Source organism: Balaenoptera borealis (assembly GCF_965194805.1).
Source record: "Balaenoptera borealis genome assembly, chromosome: 12".
NCBI classification, from domain to species: domain Eukaryota; kingdom Metazoa; phylum Chordata; class Mammalia; order Artiodactyla; family Balaenopteridae; genus Balaenoptera; species Balaenoptera borealis.
In genome coordinates, this window is record NC_138869.1 from 108,339,467 (window position 1) to 108,360,670 (window position 21,204).

Genomic DNA, 21,204 nt, shown 5'->3' on the forward strand with positions numbered 1-21,204 from the left:
AACTAAAATACTGAACATGCTTTTCCAAAGCACACAGACTACCTCTGCCCCCAACCCCCAATATTGAGATTCTTGGGTCTAAATGAAGACCATGTATGCAGATGACATTTGTCATTAGGACTGGGCATGTCAGCACTTGATGAGGCCTGATGGCGGCACAATGACAGACACATAGAGTGAACTGTGGCTTTCAACTCTGAGGGAACCATTAGCTGATTTGTGAATTTGAGTGGTATCTATTATGCTTCTATTTTTGAAAGATAACTATTGCTTAAATAAAATCTTAGGTTTCGATTATAGGTATTAGTGTGTGAAAATATCAACAGAGCCTTCTTCCTGTTTTGAAATGTAAGAATCCTAAATTCTAACCTGGGCAAATTCAAATCCATTATACGTCACTGGCACATACTAATGGCTGTAATAACAGAAGGCTTTTGAACCAAAATCCAAAATGGATCAAGTTGAAATGGTGTTTCCACAGCCCTATTTAAGTTACAAATGGGCCCACAGACCAGGGTCTCTGACGACCGTGGTGCCCGCACGGTTTCCTTTGACAATGGATGGGGCACCCGTGCCCAAATTCAGAGACTTTTAATGACTTGAATTGCTTTGACAATATAAGCCCTGATCCAAAGGAATCTGCTTCTTGAATCCAAAACTAAGATCTCAATTTATAAGAACAGAGTTTTAAATTTATAAGAACTTTTAGTGTAGTATTCAATATTTTAAGTAGCCCAAATAAGCAAATACTAAGACCTATTTTACTAGTGGGGATAACTCTCTTCCAGGCTCTAAGGTTGATTTTTGAATGGCTAAATACTTCTTCCAAAGTAAGGGATTAATTTGGACTTGGAACAAAGTTGGTTATCTAGATACATTTTTACAGACAGATCGCAGTTACAAATATCCACATTTTCATATAAACTGAAACCGTGCGATAGAGGAGCCCCAAACTGGAAACCGCCTAAGTGCCGTGGACCAGAGTTTTGTGAACTGTTTTCATCTCAGAGCCCCATCCCCTCCCCTTAACACCCTCTTAAAAATTGTTGAGGATCTCAAGCAACTTTTGCTTTTGTGGCTTGTATCTACCAATATTTACCATATTAGAAAATAAAATGGTGATATTTAAGAGATATTTATTAATTCTTTAAAAAAAATAACATGGTAGAAATATTTTATGAAGAATAACTGTTTTTAAAAACAAAATATTTGTAAGAAGAGTAGCATTGTTTCACATTTGAAAAAAATCTCTTTAATGTCTGGATGAATAGAAGACAGTTGGATGCTCTAATCTGCTCTGACAGTCTTGCAGTGTCCCAACTCAGGTGGCCTCTGGAGGACCCCTGCACACTCATGAGAGAAGGATAATGGCAAAGGCACAACATCCTCGTGTTATTAGAAAAATAATTTTGCCCTGGAGACCGAATTACAGAGTCTCAGGCAGGGACCTCCAGGGTCCCCGGATCACACTTTGAGAACTGCGGCTCTGGAATGCTTATGGGCTGCATCAGAGCCATACAGCACAACACCATACAGCCTTACAAAATGGCATGGATGTGTACCCTTTCAATACACAGGAACATATGTTTAATAATACATGCTCCCCCTACTTAGAAAACAAACAGTGTGTCTTAGAATACTTCAGTGCATATAGAACACAACAGAAAAAAGAAAGATAAAGCATACATTTCAGACCACTTCCTAAATCAGTACTTCATAAAATCAAACAGCATGACATTGAACCATCTCAAAGGGCTAAACCAATAAGCTACCTTATGGAAATCTAAGAATGTAAAGATGGAGCTATAAGTTCTATGTGACAGGAAAGGGACCCATCAGTTCCTACAATGAGATAAAAAAGGAGGAAAGTTGATACTCTAATACAGACAGTAAGATGTTTGTCTTAATTTCTCTTTGATATAGAAAGCCACTCAACTTCTTTAGAAGGTTGGCTACAGGATACTTGGCGACTTTTTTTTTTTTTCCCCCACAAACAAAAGTTTTAATTTTGTTGAAGCACTTGGAAAAATATTCCACTGAGGTCCTGGGGTTCTCTGCCTTTGAATTTGCAGAGATGACCTTAGCCTAGAAAACATCAAGAGCAATGCATTTCAGCTGCCAGTGGAAGTGAGCATCTGATAGTAAAGAGCTTGGGGGAAGCACAAAGTAGAATAAACACATTTCTGTCATGTAAAAATGTCTATTGATAAGGCTTAGAAGTGAATCTCTAGTAAGTTTTTAGAATTTTCTGTTTATTGGCTTTGTGTTTTACTTTAGCACATTTTGACTTTCTGTAATTTCAAGTGGAAGTGTATACAATTCATGATAAATAAGAGATCTATGTGTCCTCTGGTAGTGGGGGAGCTAGTGACTCGGGGTGGTGTGATCAGCTGAGGGGACAGCTGGCCCTGAAGTTCTGATTCACTGGCAGTGTTAGCACAGAGCAGCGCTTTTCACCCCAAATCCCTGAAGTAACGGAGAGAAAAGCAGAATGGCCCCAGAAATGTAGGTGGCCAAGGCATGGTTGCTGGTTAGGGGACCAGCCTCTGGGATGGTTGAGGGGGTCTGGGTGCAGCCCCAGAGGGGCTGGGGGAAGGACGCGGGGTTGGAAAGGCCTCCATTAGAGCCAAGTTCATGCGCGAAAGCAAACCCTCCAGGTAGCCAGCTTGCTCTGTGAGCTGAATAAAAGACTCTAATTGTTCCTGCTTCCTCAGAGAAAATGAGCTGATTAATCCACTGGCCATAAAGCAGTTACAGAACGAAGACAGTAAAGGAAACCAAGTACTGGTGACCGTTCCATCTCACCCTTGAGTCCTGGCTTTACCTTGTCCTCGGCTTTGTTCTCCTGGTGAATGGTCAAGTCAGTATCCTTTTCTTTCCTGGGGGCCCTGGCATTGCAGCAACTCTCTCAAGATACGCACGCAAAATCAGACACCTCTGAGCTTCAAGCAGCAAAAACCAACTCCTGACCGTGTGCACCCTGGCCTTACAGTGGAGTTCCCACCGCGTTGCCTGCACCTCGGGGTGCAGAGCTGGCTCTCTCCCGAGAACCTCGCCCCCTCTCTCCCCGCCTCGTTTCCCCTCAGTGTAACCCAACACTTCGGCAACTGGAGGCCCAAATAGTCTTGTTAACTTAAAAGTTTTCCTTCAGATTTATTGACCCAGCAGAGTTGGACAGGGTGAGCGTTGACCCACGCCTCGCAGGTATTTCTTTAATTACTGGGCTGGCGTCTCTAGGGCCTCATAAAAATGTGCAGTGTGAGTCGGTCATAACGGCACTGCGTGTTTATTTATGTATTTATGTATGTATGTATGTATGTATGTATTCGGGGGGTGGGGGAATCGGGGGTTTTCTAAGGGGAGCCTCTGCCTTCTGCCATAAATTGTAGCTGTGGCCTTGATAATACTGTGGTTGAACAATAAGGGCTCCAGGACTGCTCCCTGAAAGAGATTAAACTGTAATTAAACTCCACTATGAGTAAGGAGGGACGGAAAAAAGAAGAAAAAAAAATGTGGTTTCCTAAGGCAGAAAAGAAATACATTGACTGGTGTTTACAGCCCAGAGACGTTTTTTGCCATCTCGACTACAAAACAGTCTTATTTTTAGCCAGCCAAGGTTTTGCAAGAAGGCCGTATCAGTCCCACAGTGGTGTTCTTTGAAATAATTGCACCAAGCTGGTCCCAAGTCAGCAGCACTGACGGGGAGGCAGGAGGAAGCATTTCTCAAGCCCGCAGTGCTGGTGACATTTGCTTTAACACTGAATTATGTCGGCTGCCTGCGTGAAGTTCCACCTAATGGGAAAAAGAATTTAACTGGGTCGTAATTGAACATACAGCTACATAATATCCTTTTGTTTAGGCTCAAAAATGGATTTTTTTAAACCTACTTATCAGCGCAGCTATTAAATATTGTGGCTCTCAGGCTATCAGTCTGTGATCAGCACGGTTAGTGCATTTTACCTTCCAAGGAAGTGCACTTGAGCCAGCTGGAGCGCGAGAGACGGAGGAGCCGGGAAAGTCGTAATTGAAACAGGCGACTGCTTCAGCACAGACAGGAAATAAAAGGAACACTGGCCCTCCAACGGATTAAATTAGATGTTTCAAATTCAGACAGTATCAGGAAAAAGAAGACTTACGGGAGGGGAAAAGGGTAACCGTAAGTTCATTCAGCCGACTCCCCTGCTCCCCTCCTAACACGAGCTTCTGCTGGACCCTCACTGTGCCTGCCCCTACCAGGGTCGCCCCCAGCCCACCTCCTGCCCTCCCGCTCGTGTCACACCATCCGTCCCTCCTGCCTGTCCTCACCCTCCCAGGGTCCTTTGGTTTTCCATTTCCATAAATTAGGCGTGAAATTACGTTGGGCTGAGGATACAGGATTTCAGCTGTTTTATAGCTGGAAAGGAAAATCTTTCAGACCTAAAGCAAAAACATTTTTTTAAATACGCTTCCTGCCTATTAGTTTGAGATATGCCTATTTTAGAAAAGGCTTGCTTTGTAGAAACCTTCTTTCTTCTTTTTAATCTCATGGAATTCTGTCTCATCCTCCAGTTGAAGTCAAGTAACTGGGATTGAGTACCGACTGTATACAAGGCCCCCAGGCTAACTGGAGACTCTGGCACGTGTATGTTCACTAAGATGATCTTAACATATGTATAATTCAAATTCTCAGTGAGGACTTGTGCTACTTTGTTAAAATATTTTAGGTAGTAGATTTTGTTTTACATTGAAATAATCAACTGAAACTGTTGCAGCATTTTTGTTTTCACTTTCCTTATGTGCTACTGCATCTCAGTTTTTCTATTTAAGCGAATATGGGTCTTTGTTTAACAGAGTTTGCTTAAATATCCAAATTCAAAGTTTGTTATTAGCAGTGACTGCGACATTGCTCTTTAAGGTCAGTGCCTGTTTCAGCCCGGATAGCATCCAGTGTCGTTTATTTGTGGGGATGGGTAGCGTCGTTGGGTGAGGTATTTTCTCCGAGATATATATAAACACACTGAAAACGTCAACGAGCTAAAAATATGATCGCTCTGCCCTGTCCCCTCTTGAAAGCTGGTGACGGTCAGTGTTAGTGTCGCAGACGGATAGAATCCCAACTTTAAAGGTCTCTCTGAGGCTCCCTGGGTCCCTAAACCATCGTTCTGGGGGAGTGTGGGCCGCCCCATCCGCTCGGGCGGGCGCACTGGTTCAGCTTCTTGAATTGAGCCCTGGGAAAATTCTCGTGCAAACATCTGTTTCGTTCTCCCTGCCTCTGCCACGGGAGCAAGGTGGGGTGGGGAGTAAATACATCATGGGTGTGGGTTTGCATGGAAAATGTTGCGGGTTGCTTCCACTCCAGCTGGACAGCTTTATGTAGCTATAAACCTTTACTGCTGTATTAAGGTTCTATTCAAAGGGTATGAATCTCTGATATTCGTGGTCCAACAAAACTGTTACTAATTACTTATCTACTGAATAGCTACCAGGGCTGGCAGCTTGAACAGCAATAATCCAGGAATGTAGTATTCTCCAACAAGGGAACATTCTTGTTCGTATAAATAGCGTGGCTTGCATTTTTCAAACTCGAAGGAGCAAACTAGAAATGCATACCTACGTCCCCCATCAAGGCCACTGGGCTCAGCTTCCTCCCAGAAAGTATATTTCTCCCTTCCTGAAAGGTCATTCCAACGTGGTCTCCAAGAATGGGGGCATTATACAGAGAACTCTGGCCTCAGGCAGGCTGTGCTGATTGCTGGGTCCCAGGTCCAGGGTTGAGTGTCCCAAAGAGTGCCTGGAAGTGGGCTGGCCTCCGAGCAAGGGTCAGGTGGCTGCCCGTGGCCACGATCTGTGGCACCCACAGCCCTGAACTGGACAGCCCCTTTCAGGAGTTCCGGAGCTCTGTCCTGCAGAAGTTCTCCCTGGAGCTTTGCTCTGGTGCATCCACATCTTCTGGGTGACTGTTCTTGGAGGCTCAAGCCGCCCCTGTGCATTCAGATGCAGAAGCGCATGCCTGGCTGCAGCCGCGTGTCCCAGGGCCGATGCCTGCCGGGCGGTGCTGTGAGGTGGCGGGTGCTAGCAGGCCCGTCAGCGCACTGGCTCGCCGTCGTGGCGTCACCTACTTGAGGCCTCACAGCAGCCCTCCTGAGACGGGCTGTGTTATCATCCGCTGTTACAGATGGGTGCACTAGAAGCTCAGAGCCCGTGAGGAATTCACCAGCATCAGTACGCCCGGTGTGTGGAGCTGCTGGGATTCGCACGCAGGGCTCTGGGAATCTGAAGGCTTTTTAGTCCCCTGTATCACATATACGTGAGCTGCACCTTCTTTACTTTGAAAACCTGGCACGTTCAGCGTGAATGGTTCTCAGACGGCGGCCCCGTGTGGGCGGCGCCCAGCAGCCCGGTCAGGGTGGGTGGAGGGCAGGCAGGGAGAGGCGGCCACAGGGAGAGGTCCAGGCTGGCCCTGAGCAGGTGATGCGTCCCCACCTCCTGCTCTCCTTCCCAAACACAAGCCCTGAATAGTAGTGATTTTAATTATTAAAGAAAAAGGGACACCAAGGTGTGAATGACCCACTAGCTTTAACCCTTGGAGAGTTCGTTAAATCATTCTTTCTCTGATGTAAGCATGTGGGAGGTGTGTGCAGCAGGGGGTGAGTTGTCTTGTCTGTTCAGTGAGGGAGCCCCCAGATGGTTTGTCTAGTTTAGTGGGATGTCACGCTGAAGTCAGCCGTTTCAGATCTGTTGTGCATTAATGACACTAACAGCATTAAATGAAGAGCACACACACACACATATTCGAGACTTGCCTTTTCCAGTCTCCCACCCCCCCATTTCTCTTGACCCCCTTTGCGTCCTTTTCCTCTCCATGTGAGGCTCCGTGACACCTCTCTGCTCTAGAACGTGACCAAGGAAGGAAGGAGAACCAGGGTCTTCTTTTCCTGCCTTCCTTCGCCTCCTTGGACAATAATGAAGATCTTCAGACTTAAAATAAGGGTATATGTTGATTATTGTTTTCCTGTTTAAAAATGCACCCATCAGAGTTCTCAGATTTGAAAATGAAAACGGGAGGGAAGGAGTTTAGTATAAGCACCTTGGAGTCACGCGTCAAGGCCCATCCTGGGTGAAGACCCTGCCCGGCTGGAGCCCAGGGTCTGGTCAGCATGTGCAGTCTGACCCGAATAACAAGGCCATCACTGGGGATTAAATCCTGGGAAACTCAGCACTTTAAAGGGAACCTCTGTTTTGTTATCTGAACATTGAGGGCAAGAAGGAAGGGACTTGACTCTCCTGCCAGGAGGCTCTGGGCCTGGACCTGGCGAGGGGTACCCCTCCCTCCCCCCTCCCTGTTTCCTACTCCGTCTCCCCCTCCTCCCCCTTCCTTCCCTCCCCCCTTCCCCCTCCACTCCCTCCCCCTTCCCCCTCCCTTCCCCCTCCCCTCCCCCTCCCCTCCCCCTCATCCTCTGGCTCCAGGTTCCTTCCCTTGCTCATCTTTGAACTAAATGATGTCCTAGGAATTGTTGGGAGTAAAGGTTTTGAAAGTTCATATTTAAAAATAAGCCGTGGTGATTGAAATGCCTCTTTACTGGCTTGGGAAGTGCTCGCTAGGCCCAGCACAGCATCCATGGGACAGAAGTCAGATCGGGGCTTTCTGAGCTGTTTACGTCCGGCTGCTGCCTCGCTGGATTCCTGAGGCTGCTTCCCACGAGCCAGGAGCCTGTCTTCAAGCCAGCAGGTCTGTGTCGCGGCCTGCAGCTCACACCCCATTGTGGGTGTCAGCAGGGCCGGCTCTCACTCTCCCAGCCGTGCGGGCCCGACCAGAAGGGGGACCTGATGGCAAGGCGGGCGCTGGGGCTCAGAGTGCTGGCTCTGTTTGGCATCTCGGGGACCGGCGCTTGGACGGCTCCCAGACACATACCCCGCCAGGAGGGATGCTTGCTCCTGGAGAGTCAGTGGGCTGATTGGCTGCGAGGAGAGCCTGGAGCCCTTCTGATCAGAACGAGAGTCCCGCTCCCCCAGCCCCGCTCCTCCCGCACAGATCAACTTCCAGAAAGCTGGGGTTGTTCCAGAGCCTCCCACATGGGCTTGCACAAGGCCCAGTGGTTCTACAGGTTCTGCCCTTTCCTGAGAAGAACTGAGTACAGGAAAGTTGACTCAATACATCCTTAAAAATCTGGTTTCTTTCAGAGTTGCCCGTTACGGTCACTTATTTGAAAATGATAACACAGTGGTGTGGGGTTGCATTTTTCAATAATAGCTTCTAAAACCTTAAAAATTTTCTCTTAAGGTGTGTGTGTGTGTGTGTGTGTGTGTGCGTGTGTGCCTGATGGCTGTATAATTAGAAGTAAACTCAAATCAGAATTTGGGCATGATTGGCCCCTTCCATATACAGCCACAGTTGAACTTTCTAGAATTACAGGATGAGTGTTCTTCTGAAGCTGGTACAAATGGATTGAAACCAAAACTGGGCAAGTGTGAAGACCTCCTGTCCTTTGACTGCTTTGTAAAAGAATTGCAAGAGGGCGTTTTCCAGGAGTGCTGCTGAGTGTGTGTAAAGCCAGGAAATAACTCTGTGACATTCATAGCGTTAGTACCGCACAATGAGTCAGAGACAGAGTTGGAACAAAGCTCGAGTGCCCTGCCTGTCATCAAAGAGCAGGGGTCTGACATGTGGCCAAGCCTGTCCTCGCCCCACGGAGGGGCACAGCTTTCCTTGTGGTCCGCGGGAGCCACGTCCGTGATGCACACGTGGTGCCGGGGCATCAGCACAGGAGCCGGACCCCTGGGTTCAGATCCTGGCCCTGCCACTTCCTGGGACCGTCTCTTCACTCCTTTGTGCTTCAGTACCTCCAGCTGTAAAATGAACGTCGTACTAGTACTTACCTCATAGGACTCCAGCGGGGGATTAAACACAGTGTACCTACAGTCCTCCAGACTGCGAATATGTTTAGATGTTGGCAACTCTGATGCTGATGGTGGTGGTGATGGTGTTGACAGGTACTTGCCAGCATGCTTTGCGTGATCACCCACATCAGAACCTCGCAAAATAATCCGATAGAACGTCGCATAGGTAGAAACAAGTCTATTACGACATCCATTACCTAAACTAAAGAGAGATGTGAGAGGATTCTTTTTACCAGGTCCACCTGTACTTTTATCCTGCCGGCTCTAAGATTTAAAATCTCCTTTATCACAGCAGAATTACGAGTTAGTGACCATTTGATGTGGGTATAGTGACACCATTCTTCCTGCTTTCTTGAGCCTTTTGAATAAACATTTCTCATCGAAAGTGAAATAACATTTCCCCGACTTCTTATTAGTGAATGGGAAAAGGACCCCTACAAACATATCAAATGAGTGAAAATCACTATGGTTTGAGGAAGGAGAGTTTTACTAAGTGCCAGGGAAGGGAAAGCCTTATTCTCTGCTTCCTCGGGTTTTTTGCTACTAAAACAAAGTAAGTGTTCGGATGGAAAATGCAGCAAATTAATATTTTGTGTTTGTTATTTTTAATTGAAATGAAGAAGCAAATCAGTAGATTTTTATGTTGCTGAAAGAGCAAATAGACATAGTTCAGTCTTCCAAATTTACATGAAATTTGAATGTTATGATTTGAGAAGTTAGTATCCCAAAGAAACTCTCCAAAATAGCATCAAATCTGAAATCCTAAACATGGCTTGATCGTTAAGAGCACTCAGGGAGCTTTATAAAATTAGAAGCTCCCAGGCCCCTCACCAACTTACCTAATTGCAGTCTGCAGAAGTCAGGCTTGAGAATTTGTATTTTTATAAAGCACCCCAAGTGATTGAAAATACACATGGTAAAAAAAAAAAGTATAGTTTATAACCTGGACCATCCTCATTTTTTCGTCCTCTTTTTTGGAGCACTATCTTAATGAAAAATAACAAATGTTATACTTGAGATAAAATGACCAGGGACCCCAGTTCTCTGTAAACCTCAGGGAGAAGTTTTGAGGCTGGGTGGACTTCCTGCCCGCATGTGGCAGGGGTCCACCGTGCACGGCTGCTGAGCCCTCTCTGGGAGACGTGTGCACACACCCTGTACTTACACTGGAAGAAGAACACCTCCCACCTGAGGTCACAGCACTGGTTACGCTTTCTCTTCGCCTATAGACCTCCTGCTAACTTCTGGTGGAAAGAAGGGAACTGGCCAGGCCTTGACTTCCTCCTGTCCTGGCTTCACTGGCCACCGTAAATGCACATGATGTACTTATGATGAATTATCAACACTCATCTGAGTGTTTCTTTAGGGTCACATTGCAAATGTTTCCTACATAGCTTTAGAGCAAAGAGCTGTTTAAATTGGGTGTAATACAATGTGAATGACTATTAACATGGATGAACATCTATTTACAGGATCCTTACATTGCAAAGCTCATTCTACTCTTGAAGGATTTCATGTGGACTTCATGTCTACATGTAATCATCTTCAGCTTTTATTTGAATTCAAGGCTTGGTTCCTACTAATTTTCCCATTTGTTACTTCATGGTTATTATTTTTAAGGCTGAAAGTTTTCTGCAGTTTTTAATTGTTCTCCAGTGAGGAAATACAGATCCTCTTTCTAATAGCTGATTTAAAAGATAAATACAGGAAAAAGCGATTGGGCCATTTGGAAGGTTAGATTCCACACGGTCATGAAAGCAGTGAGACCAACATTGTGTGCATTTGTGTAATTTTGATGCCCCATGGGTTTTCGGTGTAACTGAGAGTTCCCTAAAAAACAAAGTCACTACCTCGGAGTCTTTGGTAGCATATAAAAATGCATTCATTTAGAACATTTAGGATATTATTAACAACTAACTACATTTAGTCTGGAATAGGACATGTCTATCTCCTTTTCAAAGGTTCCAAGTGAATTTTATGTCCTTGGGGTAAGAATGACAAGTATGTCCAGTATCTACACATACGAGGGTCCTTTCACTACATACATGTAGCTTTTGATCAATCTATAAAGTGCTTTGGGGACCACTATCAGTATTCAGAGTTGATAGACTTTGGAAGGCGATATCACTCATTCCATCATCTTCAGGCAGCGTATCGACCCTGTTCTTTCTGAGGTCAGGCCGAGGCCACACTGTGCCAGGGCTGCCGTGCTCCCAGCAGCTGACTCTGCTTCTGCCCTCGGCACCACAGCTGCCCCCCAGGCTTTCAACCAGCAAACTCTGAGCGCTCGCGTCGCACAACATGCCTCCACAAAACACCACGATTCCCTCTCCGTGAGTTTTGCGATAGATGGGTGTCTGTTCACCCCAATGTTTGCATGACCTCAGCAGTTTATACGGTGTTGCACTTTTCCAAGTTTTGTCTCAATGAACGGATTTTTTAGAGGATATCTTAGGTTGAGAAATGTTCAAAGTAGAGTTGAAATAAATATGAAGAAAAAGGGTTTGGAATGTAATTATTGAACTGTGGGAATCCCCATGGGTTTATTGTAAAAGAAGAAAGAACTCACTAGGTGTTGGTTATGGTATTGAAAACGTGGCTTGTAAATTCACTTCAAAAGGTGTGGATAAATTCCTCGTAAAGATCTAAATGCCGTATTTTGTTGGTTTTATTGTTTTCTTTCATTTTCCTTCCCATTAAAACGTGTCCACATGGGATAACCGCTCACTTCCCCACCCTTTATTTCGAAGGGTCCATTTGAAACGAAGTCACTCCCACATAAGCAGTCAAGCACTTTCCATCATTTCACTTCCTGCTGTCCTTGGGGATCCCTAGTCCTGCCAGACCCGAGCATGTTATACCTCATGCTGGGTACAGACATTTCTTCATCTGTGGCCCTGAACTGTCACATTTTCTGTTCTTTTAAGTCTGGAGCATCTGGGAGAAGCTCTGAGACTTGAGACGGAGAGTTTGTGCGCATTTAGGGTACTAAGCCGAGTGGGAGACCCGGAGTTCCAGGTGACCGTGTAACTGCAGAGCAGGGAGGGGAAGGATAGTAATTATCCCCCAGGGGTCTTTGAACTCCCTTTGGCGTTTTAAAGTAAGAAGATGAGCTGCCTTCACAGTGTTCTCCGTCTGTCACCTGTGCATGTGAGACATCCCCAGCCTTCACCCAGGTCAGCTCAGGAGCATGCAGGTCTCCTGGACTTGCCTGCACTCACTTATTAACACAGGAGCAGACTCCAAGTCCTTGGACATCTTAAGGGCATACATCCAGCTTTCATTTCATGAACTTCTGGAAAGAGGTCGTTCATAATTTCCCATGCTGATTCAGACCTGCTTTAAAGGAGCATTTCCTGTAACTGTTCTGAAGGCAGCTGGAACTCTTAGGCTCTCCTTAACCCATATCTGTACACCTAGAACAGCCTCATAAATTCCTAAAACCGTTCTAGAGTAGAGAAGGGCATCACAAATGCATGGTCATGTTATCATGGGTTCTGAGACTACCATTGAACATGGGACGTCAGGGAATTTAAAATGACCCTGGAAAATGTGCCCCCCCGAGGAAACCTTAGGAAGTCATTTGTTGAGTCTGGAAAAGATCACTGTTGGTGGGTAAGTGTAGACAGAGAAATTGGATCAAGAACTTAGCCCTGGAGCCACATGAAGATGAAATATATGAGAACTAGAGAAGGCACTGAGAAGTGAAACCATCTAATAAGAATTTCATCATGGGAGTAGAGGGAAATTATCAAAGGACTATTTGAAGAAAATTTCCCAGAACTGAAGCACAGGAATCTTGAGATTGCAAAAGCTTTATGAGTGTCCAGCTCAGTGAATGAACAAAGACCCACACCAAAGACCATTACTGTGAAATTTCAACATTGGGATTAAAGAGAAGATCCTAAAATTTCTAGGAGTACAAGCAGGTTTCTTACAAATGATCCAGAGTAAAAGCAGGAGTAAAAGTGCCATTGTATTATGTTCCAACACAGAAATGAGAAGCCAAATGAGCAAAGCCTTCTAAATTTTGGAAATGATTTTTAATCTGGGATTCTAAACCTATACAGAATATTATAGACATTTTCAAACATGCATCATTTTAAAAGAAATTATCTTCCATGCACTGCTCTGAGAAAGCTACTGGAGAACATTCTCCACCAAAACAAGGGGATAAGCCAAGAAAGATGAAGGCATAGGATTCAGGAGGTAGGGGATGCAACACAAAGAGAGGAGAAGGACATTCTCAGGGTGACAGCAGAGGAAGGTCGAGAGCAAACAGTCAGTGATTGAAGGTGGAGGTTTCAGGAGGTGTGTCTCCAGGTGGAAAATGAAAAGGAACCAGTAAGTACTCTGACAGGTTTGAGGGTGTGGAGAATTACATTTTTACAGAGAGTTGAAGGGTGTGAGAGAACTCAGATATATAAGCAAAACTAATCAAATGAAAAAAACCCAACAGTTATTAAGTATGGTAGAGAGAGGGAAGGGATTTTTAAGAAACTGAAATCGTGATCCACTAGTTGATTCAGGAGTGAAAATATTTATTTAGAAATTAATAGTGGCTACTATGAGTATAGATTTAACCAAAAATTGAGAAGTAATTATAGATGGAAATTAGGGTAAACAAGTGTGTAAATGTACTAAATATCCCCTATTGCTATACTAGGTAATAGTTAAGGCCTAAAATGGATTCATCCGGCGATAAAAGAATAAAACACATCATTTACCAAATGGTTACAAGGGTTGAAAAGGGCCCTAGAGCCTGACAAGTTGGGAGGAGCAGGGAACGAGGGAACTGTTTTTTATTAAAAGTCTTTTAGCACTTTTTAATTTCTTATATTATCTACATGTAATATTTTGGTTAGTTTAAAAACTAATTTTAAAATAAATATAATTTGATTATATGACGTACACAGCATTAAAATTAAAAAACATACTCAGTTTTCATCTTTACTAACTGTACCCACTGCACCCTACATTCTAGAAACAGGAAGTAAGACTTTAGTTGTTCTTGGTTTTTTTTTTTTTTTTTAATTAATTAATTAATTAATTTTTTGGGCTGTGTTGGGTCTTAGTTTCTGTGCGAGGGCTTTCTCTAGTTGCGGCAAGCGGGAGCCACTCTTCATCGAGGTGCGCGGGCCTCTCACTATCGTGGCCTCTCTTGTTGCGGAGCACAGGCTCCAGTAATCATGGCTCAGTAATCATGGCTCACGGGCCCAGCCGCTCCGCGGCATGTGGGATCTTCCCAGACCACGGCTCGAACCCGTGTCCCCTGCATTGGCAGGCAGATTCGCAACCACTGTACCACCAGGGAAGCCCTGTTCTTGTTTTTAATTGCGATATAATCGACACATAGCATTGTATTCGTTTCAGGTGTACAACATAATGATTTGATATTTGCATATATTTTGCAGAATGATTACACTAAGTCTAGTTAGCGACCATCATGACACACAGTTACAATTTTTTTCTTGTGATGAGAATTTTTAAGATCTCTCTTAACTTCAGATAGACAATACAGTATTATTAACTGTAGCTAGTATAGTAAGATATTAGTATCATTTATCAGGGAAAGAAGTATACTAGTTTCTTGCAGCTGTTGATACAAATCACCAGACTTCATGGCTCAGAACGGCACTGCTGTGGACGGGACTGTGACCCACCCCCCCCCACCCCCCCCAGCCAGCGAAGTGACATTTAGAGGTGGCGCCTTTGGGAGATAATTGGATTTAGAGAAGCTCATGAGGTGGGCCCTCGTGATGGGGGGTTAGTATAAGAAGTGAGAAGGCGGCTGTCTGCGGGCCAGGAGCTGAACGTGCTCTGACCGCAGACTTCCAGCCTCTGGACCTGTACGAAAATCACTGTCTGTTGTTGAACACCGAGTCTGCGGTATTTTGTTGTGGCAGCCCAAGCAGACTAAGACAAACACCAACTTACCTGATAGTTCAGGTAAAGAGTCTGGATGGGTCGCAAGGGCTGAAATCAAGGAGCCGGCCGAGCGGTGTTCCTCCTGGGGGCTCTGGGAGGCGCTGTGCCCTGCCTTTCCAGCTCCTGGAGGCACCTGCATTCCTCAGCTTGTGTCCCTTCGCCACGTCACCTCACAGCACTCCGTCCTGTGCCTTCTCTCATCCCGCTGCTTCCCTTACGAGGACCTCGCGCTCACACTGGTCGCCCCGGTAACCAGCACAGCCTCCCCTCCTCGGGACCCTTACGCACATCTGCATCACTTGAGCTGTGTCAGGTCGCATGCTCACAGGTTAGGGGATCGGGGCATGGACATCTTTGGGGACGTTATTCAGCGACCACTAGAGGTGAGGGAGCCAGCGGGTGTGAGCAAACAGCCTTCCTCACGCTTAATCCCCAAGCATCAGGACGGTTGTCAGCGAATTGACATTTGTTTAAAACCACGTACGTGTTCCTGGTTATATTCAGATATAGAAGAAAACTCAAATTTAATTTCAGTTCTAACTATAACTACTGAAAACCTTGATATTTTGAAAAACTTGGAAATTTCATGGATAACTTGCCTTGTCTCCATTAAAACAGGTAAATAAGTCAATGGCAGTTAAGAGTTGGATGCTTGTGTCAAACAACTGAGTTTAAAACCCACTTCCACCTTTTTCCTCATGAGTTTGGACCAGTCACTGAATCTCTCTAAATCTCGATTTCCTCGTTTGTGCAACAGAGAAAACCGGAGTCTCTACCCCATTGGGTTGTTGCCAGGCTGTGCCTGACACACTGAGGACACTCCGTGAGTGTGGGCTTTTACTGTTATTATTAATTGATGGTTCATCTTCTTGACGAAGGGGCTTGTCTGACATCCCCTAAACCCTGAGAGATTATTCCTGAGCTGTTGCGCTGGAGTGATGCTGTTTATGTCTGGATTTGTCAGCAAGTAATAGGATTGGTAAGGTTGTTCATGGAAAGAGTGAGGGGGGAACATTTCATGAAAAATAATAAGAACTTCAACAGCAATAAATGCAATGTCATGTACTTAGGGACAAAAAAAATGTATATGGACACAAGAAGGGGAAAAATAATAAAAGATATCAGAGTGAATCAAAAATCATTTTAATTGTAGGAGCTAATAAATGTATGTTATTATTTAAACAGGAGTGAGATTATATGCCACTCTTAAATGCAAGCACAGTTTAGCTGTGTAACCGACAGCAAGTTGTATTAAGGACATTTTGTTATCCAGTTATATTTGACTTGTATAATAGAGAATTTGACTGGCCTTTCTCCCTCACTGCTGGAACCGAGGCTCTAAACCCTTGGAATTTCCTAAGTGCAGGGGCATCTTGGTTATTCGTGGTGGGCTACTAGCTAGTAGGATGGGGCTGGCCACCCGCCGGGTTGGAGAGCTGGAGCTCTGAGCCACACAAGGGCAGCCCACCTCCTGGCCTCTGAGGAGGAGGGGGCTAGAGATCAAGTTCAGCCGCATTGCCAGGAATTCAGTTAATCAAGTGCGTAATGAGCCCCTAGTCATCACTCTGGGTACCAAGGCTCAGTGGAGCTGCCTGGCTGGTGACTGTACACGTGTGTGGGAGGGTTTTGTGTCCTGAGGACACGGAAGCTTCAAGTTGGAATCCTCCCGGGGTCCCCGATGTGTCCCTCCCCCTGCCTGGTCCTGGTCTGTGTCCTTCACATACTGCGGTGCTTTCCTGAGTTTTGTGAGTCATCCTAATGAATTATCAAATCTGAGGGGGGTCATGGGAACCCCTGAATTTGTAGCTGGTTGGTCAGGATTACAGTGGCCGAGGGATCCCACACTGTGGCTGGCGTTGAGGGGAGCGCAGCCATGTCGGGGCCGTGCCCTTGAATCCGGGTGGGCGGCGTCAGGATGACGTCACAATGTGGCACTAACAGACTGGGGAGGGGGACAAAGAAAGTGCAGGGATCTGGCAGTGAATTAAATCAAGCATACGGTTTTTGAACGTGATTTGACCTAAAATACAGATGCTGAGTTGAATCAGGAGCCTTGGAGCCAGGTGGGGCTTCCAGACTCCTGACGTGTGGCCCGAGAGGAGGGCTCTGTGGAATCCTCCTCCCTGAAGGAGTGGTACCGTCCCCTGCAGCCCTCGCCGCCGCCCTCGCCATTGCTGATGGAGTGTCAGAAACGGCCTACCGTGTCCATCAGATTTTCTAGGCGTTTCTGCTGACCCCATGTCTGTGAATGAACTGACCCACACCTCTCAGGAACCCACAAAAAAGCCCCAGGAAGGAACCCATTTCTGTGCTCCCGCCCCTGCCCTGCTTTTTGGTTGTGAAGACCTTGAAGGGCCGGAGGTGTCCACAGTGACACACGCTGCACCTGTGTGCCTCCCCTCCCCCCGACCGTGGCCCTGGTGGCCAGCTGGTCCCCGCCTCGTGACTCAGGGTTCCTCTGTGCCTGCGTTGGGCCGGCTGGCCCAGCCTTCTCTTGTTGCCCGTTCTAACCTCTGGGCATTAATATTCCAATTTGACATCTGGGCAGCTGAGCCTGGGAGGGTGTAAGGACCTGCCAAGGTCGCAGGCGAGCGTTGCAGGCTGGGCTCCCCGGGGGCCCTGGGCACACGTCGCTTTTACAGCAGTGCATCAGCACAGCAATCTCAGCCACCAGGTCTACAGAAGTGCGTGTCCTACAAAAAATAGTCCAAACTTGTGAACTTGACTTATGCTTTATTGCTACCTTAGAGTCGAAGTTCTCTCTTTGGTAACTCAGGAAAATCTTTCTACCTGCTCCACATTAAAAGTGTTTCAGGGCTTCCCTGGTGGCGCAGTGGTTGAGAACCTGCCTGCCAATGCAGGAGACACGGGTTCGAGCCCTGGGCTGGGAAGATCCCACATGTCGCGGAGCGGCTAGGCCCGTGAGCCACAACTACTGAGCCTGCGCGTCTGGAGCCTGTGCCCCGCAACAAGAGAGGCCGCGATAGTGAGAGGCCCGTGCACCGCGATGAAGAGTGGCCCCCGCTTGCCGCAACTAGAGAAAGCCCTCGCACAGAAACGAAGACCCAACACAGCCATAAATAAATAAATAAATAAATAAATAAATAAATTAAAAAAAAAAAAAAAAAAGTGTTTCAGGCATCTGGGGCTTCCTCTCCTGCCTTTTTTATATATTTGGGCCCAGAGACTTTACGTGTTAATTTTGTTGTACGAGACAGAGTTAAGCCAATTAATGTTTAGATTAAAAAAAAACAAACAAGCCATAAATCCAAAAGAACGTCTGGAGATCTGTTTTCCCGTATTGGAAGCGAAATTCCCATTAGTGGCAGCCAGGCCTGAGCACGGCGGAGAATGGGGCCCCTGCTTGCAGAGGCGGACTTAGCACATGGCTAGCAGTTGGGGGTTCTGTGGGGACTCATGCAGTAAACCAGCAGCGGCAGCCTCCTCCTGCTGGAACACACCTGGAGGTACAGTGCCTGAGTTTTCCGAATTCTGGCTAGGCTTTTGTACTTTGTTTTATGTCTCTCTCATTTTTCTGACTGTTCTTGACATTTTCTGACCTCACAGTACTTTTATTATTATTTTTATTGCTACTGTAACAATGATAACTTAAGGGCCTGATTTATATGATGGCAAGTTAGCCAAGGGGGAGATTAAGGCATACCCAAAAAAACATGCCGTAAATGTTTGAGTCTGTCAGCCTTTCATTTTATTAAGTGGGAAACTTTTGTTTTGACACAAATGAGTTTGGAGAGTCCTGAGTGACTGCAGGATTGTGTTTGCTGGGGCACACGGCCGTGGGTCCCTGAGCTGGTGACATCTCAGGGCATCTGTAGTTGGTCATCCTACGCAACACTCAATTTACTCGATTTCTTTCTTCTTTTTTTTTTCTTTTTTTTTGAGTAATTGGTAGTCATTCTTTTGTCCTTTCTTTCTGAAGTAATTATGATTTTCAGAATGATGAAAATGCCACAAATTACAGACAGATTTCCTTAATTGTGTCATGTCATTTGCAGCTGTCTTGTTGGGGAGGTGCCACACCTGCTGCACTCACAGCAAAAGCCAGTCCCCTGGGAGGGTGGGTGGCACTGCCCTGAGGGCTCTCGGCCCCCGGGCTCAGGCTGTGGGCAGCACCTGGGCCCTCGTGCACCCACCTGCCGGCGAGGGCTGGGCTCGGTTTGTAGCCTGAAGCCCGGCGCGTGGACCCCGAGCCCGGGGTGCCCCGAAGCCTCGGCCCCTGGGCTCTGCTGTCCTGAGAGTCTGGCCCAGAGCCCAGCCCTGGTCCCCCTCCCCCAGCCGACGCCCCTCCCACAGGCCGGACCGTCACCCCGTTTCTCGGCCAAGTGCATCGCCGCGTCCCTCTTTCTGAATCGCACTTACCAACCTCACTGAGGGCTCTGACCTAACGAACTTTGGTGAACTGAGTTGAACTGTCCTGATGCTTCACTATTTTACCATTTCTGTGGAGTTATTAAAATACCATCCTGTGTGGGGTACGGAGTGCGACCTTGAACATCCTTTCCTTAGACCGACCTCTGGGACACACTGTAACGTCACGCTGAAATTGTGGCTCGTTTGGGTGCATTTGCCCCTTAACCACTGTCGTGTTAACATCTCCCTCTTTATCTGATATTTCAGCGTCCTGGCTGAGAACCGTCTCTGCTGGGCCCCTTCACCGCCTTCATCGGCACCCTTCCGGGCTTCATTGCTAGGAATGTGTTTTACAAAAGGGAGTTGTTACCTCTTGGTGGGAGTGACTGGGTCTTGAGCAGACAGCAGCCCTTCTGGAGCTCAGGGTGCTGAGCAGGTCACCCGTGTGGCAGGTCACGGCCGTGCTTGCCGCCCCAGACCCTCGCCAGCCGGGTGGGCTTCGTGAGAGCTCGGTGAGCAGAGTGGCCGAGACAGAACACAGGTCCCAGCTGACCTGCTTGCCCCCAGGATCCAGCTGTCCAGCCCCAGCCTGGGCGTCGTCGGGCGCAGGCCCCAGACAGCAGCTCTGTCCGCATGGCTGACCCAGAGAACTCATGAGCGATAAGAGGTGGCGGGTTTAGGCCACTAAGATTTGGGGGCCCGTGTTACTCAGCCAGAGTGACCATACATCCACCGGCGGCCTAGGTCAGACACAGCGGCCGCGTGGAGCTCAGCTGGGGTTCACACCTCGCTCGGGACACTTCCAGGTCCATCAGGCTGGGAGCCTGCGGCCGCCCACCAGCAGGGAAGGTGCTGGCCTTGCAGCCACTCATGCCCGGCCGCTGACCCCAATCCAAGGCGGGCTTTGTCTCCTCCTCTCTGGTGACCCCAGTCAGTGCTGGAATGTTGGGAACACGGGGTTTGCTTTGCTCGTGAGAAAACAATGCGGGTGGAGACCCTGCCAGCTTTCTGCAGATCTGAGGTCCTCCCTTGAGTTGTTGCCCGGAGGCGGCTGCTCGGGCCGAACCGACGTCTCTGGCTGCCCTGTGCGTCCAGGAGGCCAGAGCCTGTTTCAGAGCAGAATGACCCGTCACGTCCGGGCTTTCCTGTCTACCAACTGGAAGCAAAGGTCTCTGAGCCCCTTGGGATGGAAGGATCCGCGGGGTGGAAGGATCTTGGTCCCTGAATCAATGCAGGGATGAGAGGGGATTCGTTTGTGCTGGACTTTGCCGTCCAGGACTGCGGCCACCCGCCACCCGAGGCTGCTGAGCTCCTGGAGCAGGACTGGTCTGACCTGAGGTTGTTGTAGATGTAAACTGGACGCGAGATTTCCAGGAGCACAAAACAGAACGTGAAATATCTCAACAGTTGTTTATATAAATTACAAGTCAAGATAATAACACTTTGGATATATTAGATTAAGTAATATATGGTTAAAATTCATTTCACCTATTTCTTTTTTTACTGCGGCTACTAGAAGCTTTTGGAGACCTCTGTTGTGACAGTGCTTCTCTGGCGCACAGGGCTGTCCTGGGACATCGCGACCGCACGTTTGTCTGTAGTAGATCCCCTGAGCCCGGGCCCTGGAGCCATCACGGGGCACCGTGGCCTGGTCTTCCAGACGCATCGCGGGCCCTTTCCCTACAGTAATACTCTGCCATTCTCTGCGAAATTGATGTCTCCAGAATGCGGTGTTATCCTCATTGTTAAAACTTCAAATGAAGCGTTTCTGAGTATAGTATAGTTTTTCCGTGCTGTCCTTCAGGAATAAGAAAGGTCTACCAAATACCACCGTGGCATTCAGTTGCCATGGTCATGGTTAAATTACTCTGTTCCAGGAAATGAGGCCTAATGATGCAACCTGTTAACAGTTGTATACTGTATAACATCATGACTTTCATCGGATAAAACTGTTTTTCTTGCTACTTGTTAGAATTTTTCTTAACCCACCTTCTATATATAGCTCCATTTTTATTCTTTTATACTTCA

The 21,204-nt window shown here is 46.9% G+C and overlaps 1 protein-coding gene across 5 annotated transcripts in view; it reads left to right on the forward strand.

The window, feature by feature from the left end:
- The window catches only part of GMDS (GDP-mannose 4,6-dehydratase), a 489,935-nt gene that overhangs the window by 345,827 nt on the left and 122,904 nt on the right, over positions 1-21,204 (forward strand). The window contains exon 8 of one of the 5 annotated variants that reach the window (XM_082345679.1): positions 20,693-21,195. The exons of the other annotated variants lie outside the window; for them this stretch is intronic. Coding sequence (XP_082201805.1) covers positions 20,693-20,959 — 267 coding nt within the window. The 3' untranslated portion in view covers positions 20,960-21,195. Of the gene's footprint in view, positions 1-20,692; positions 21,196-21,204 lie in introns of those variants that run through there. 5 annotated transcript variants of the gene reach the window in all.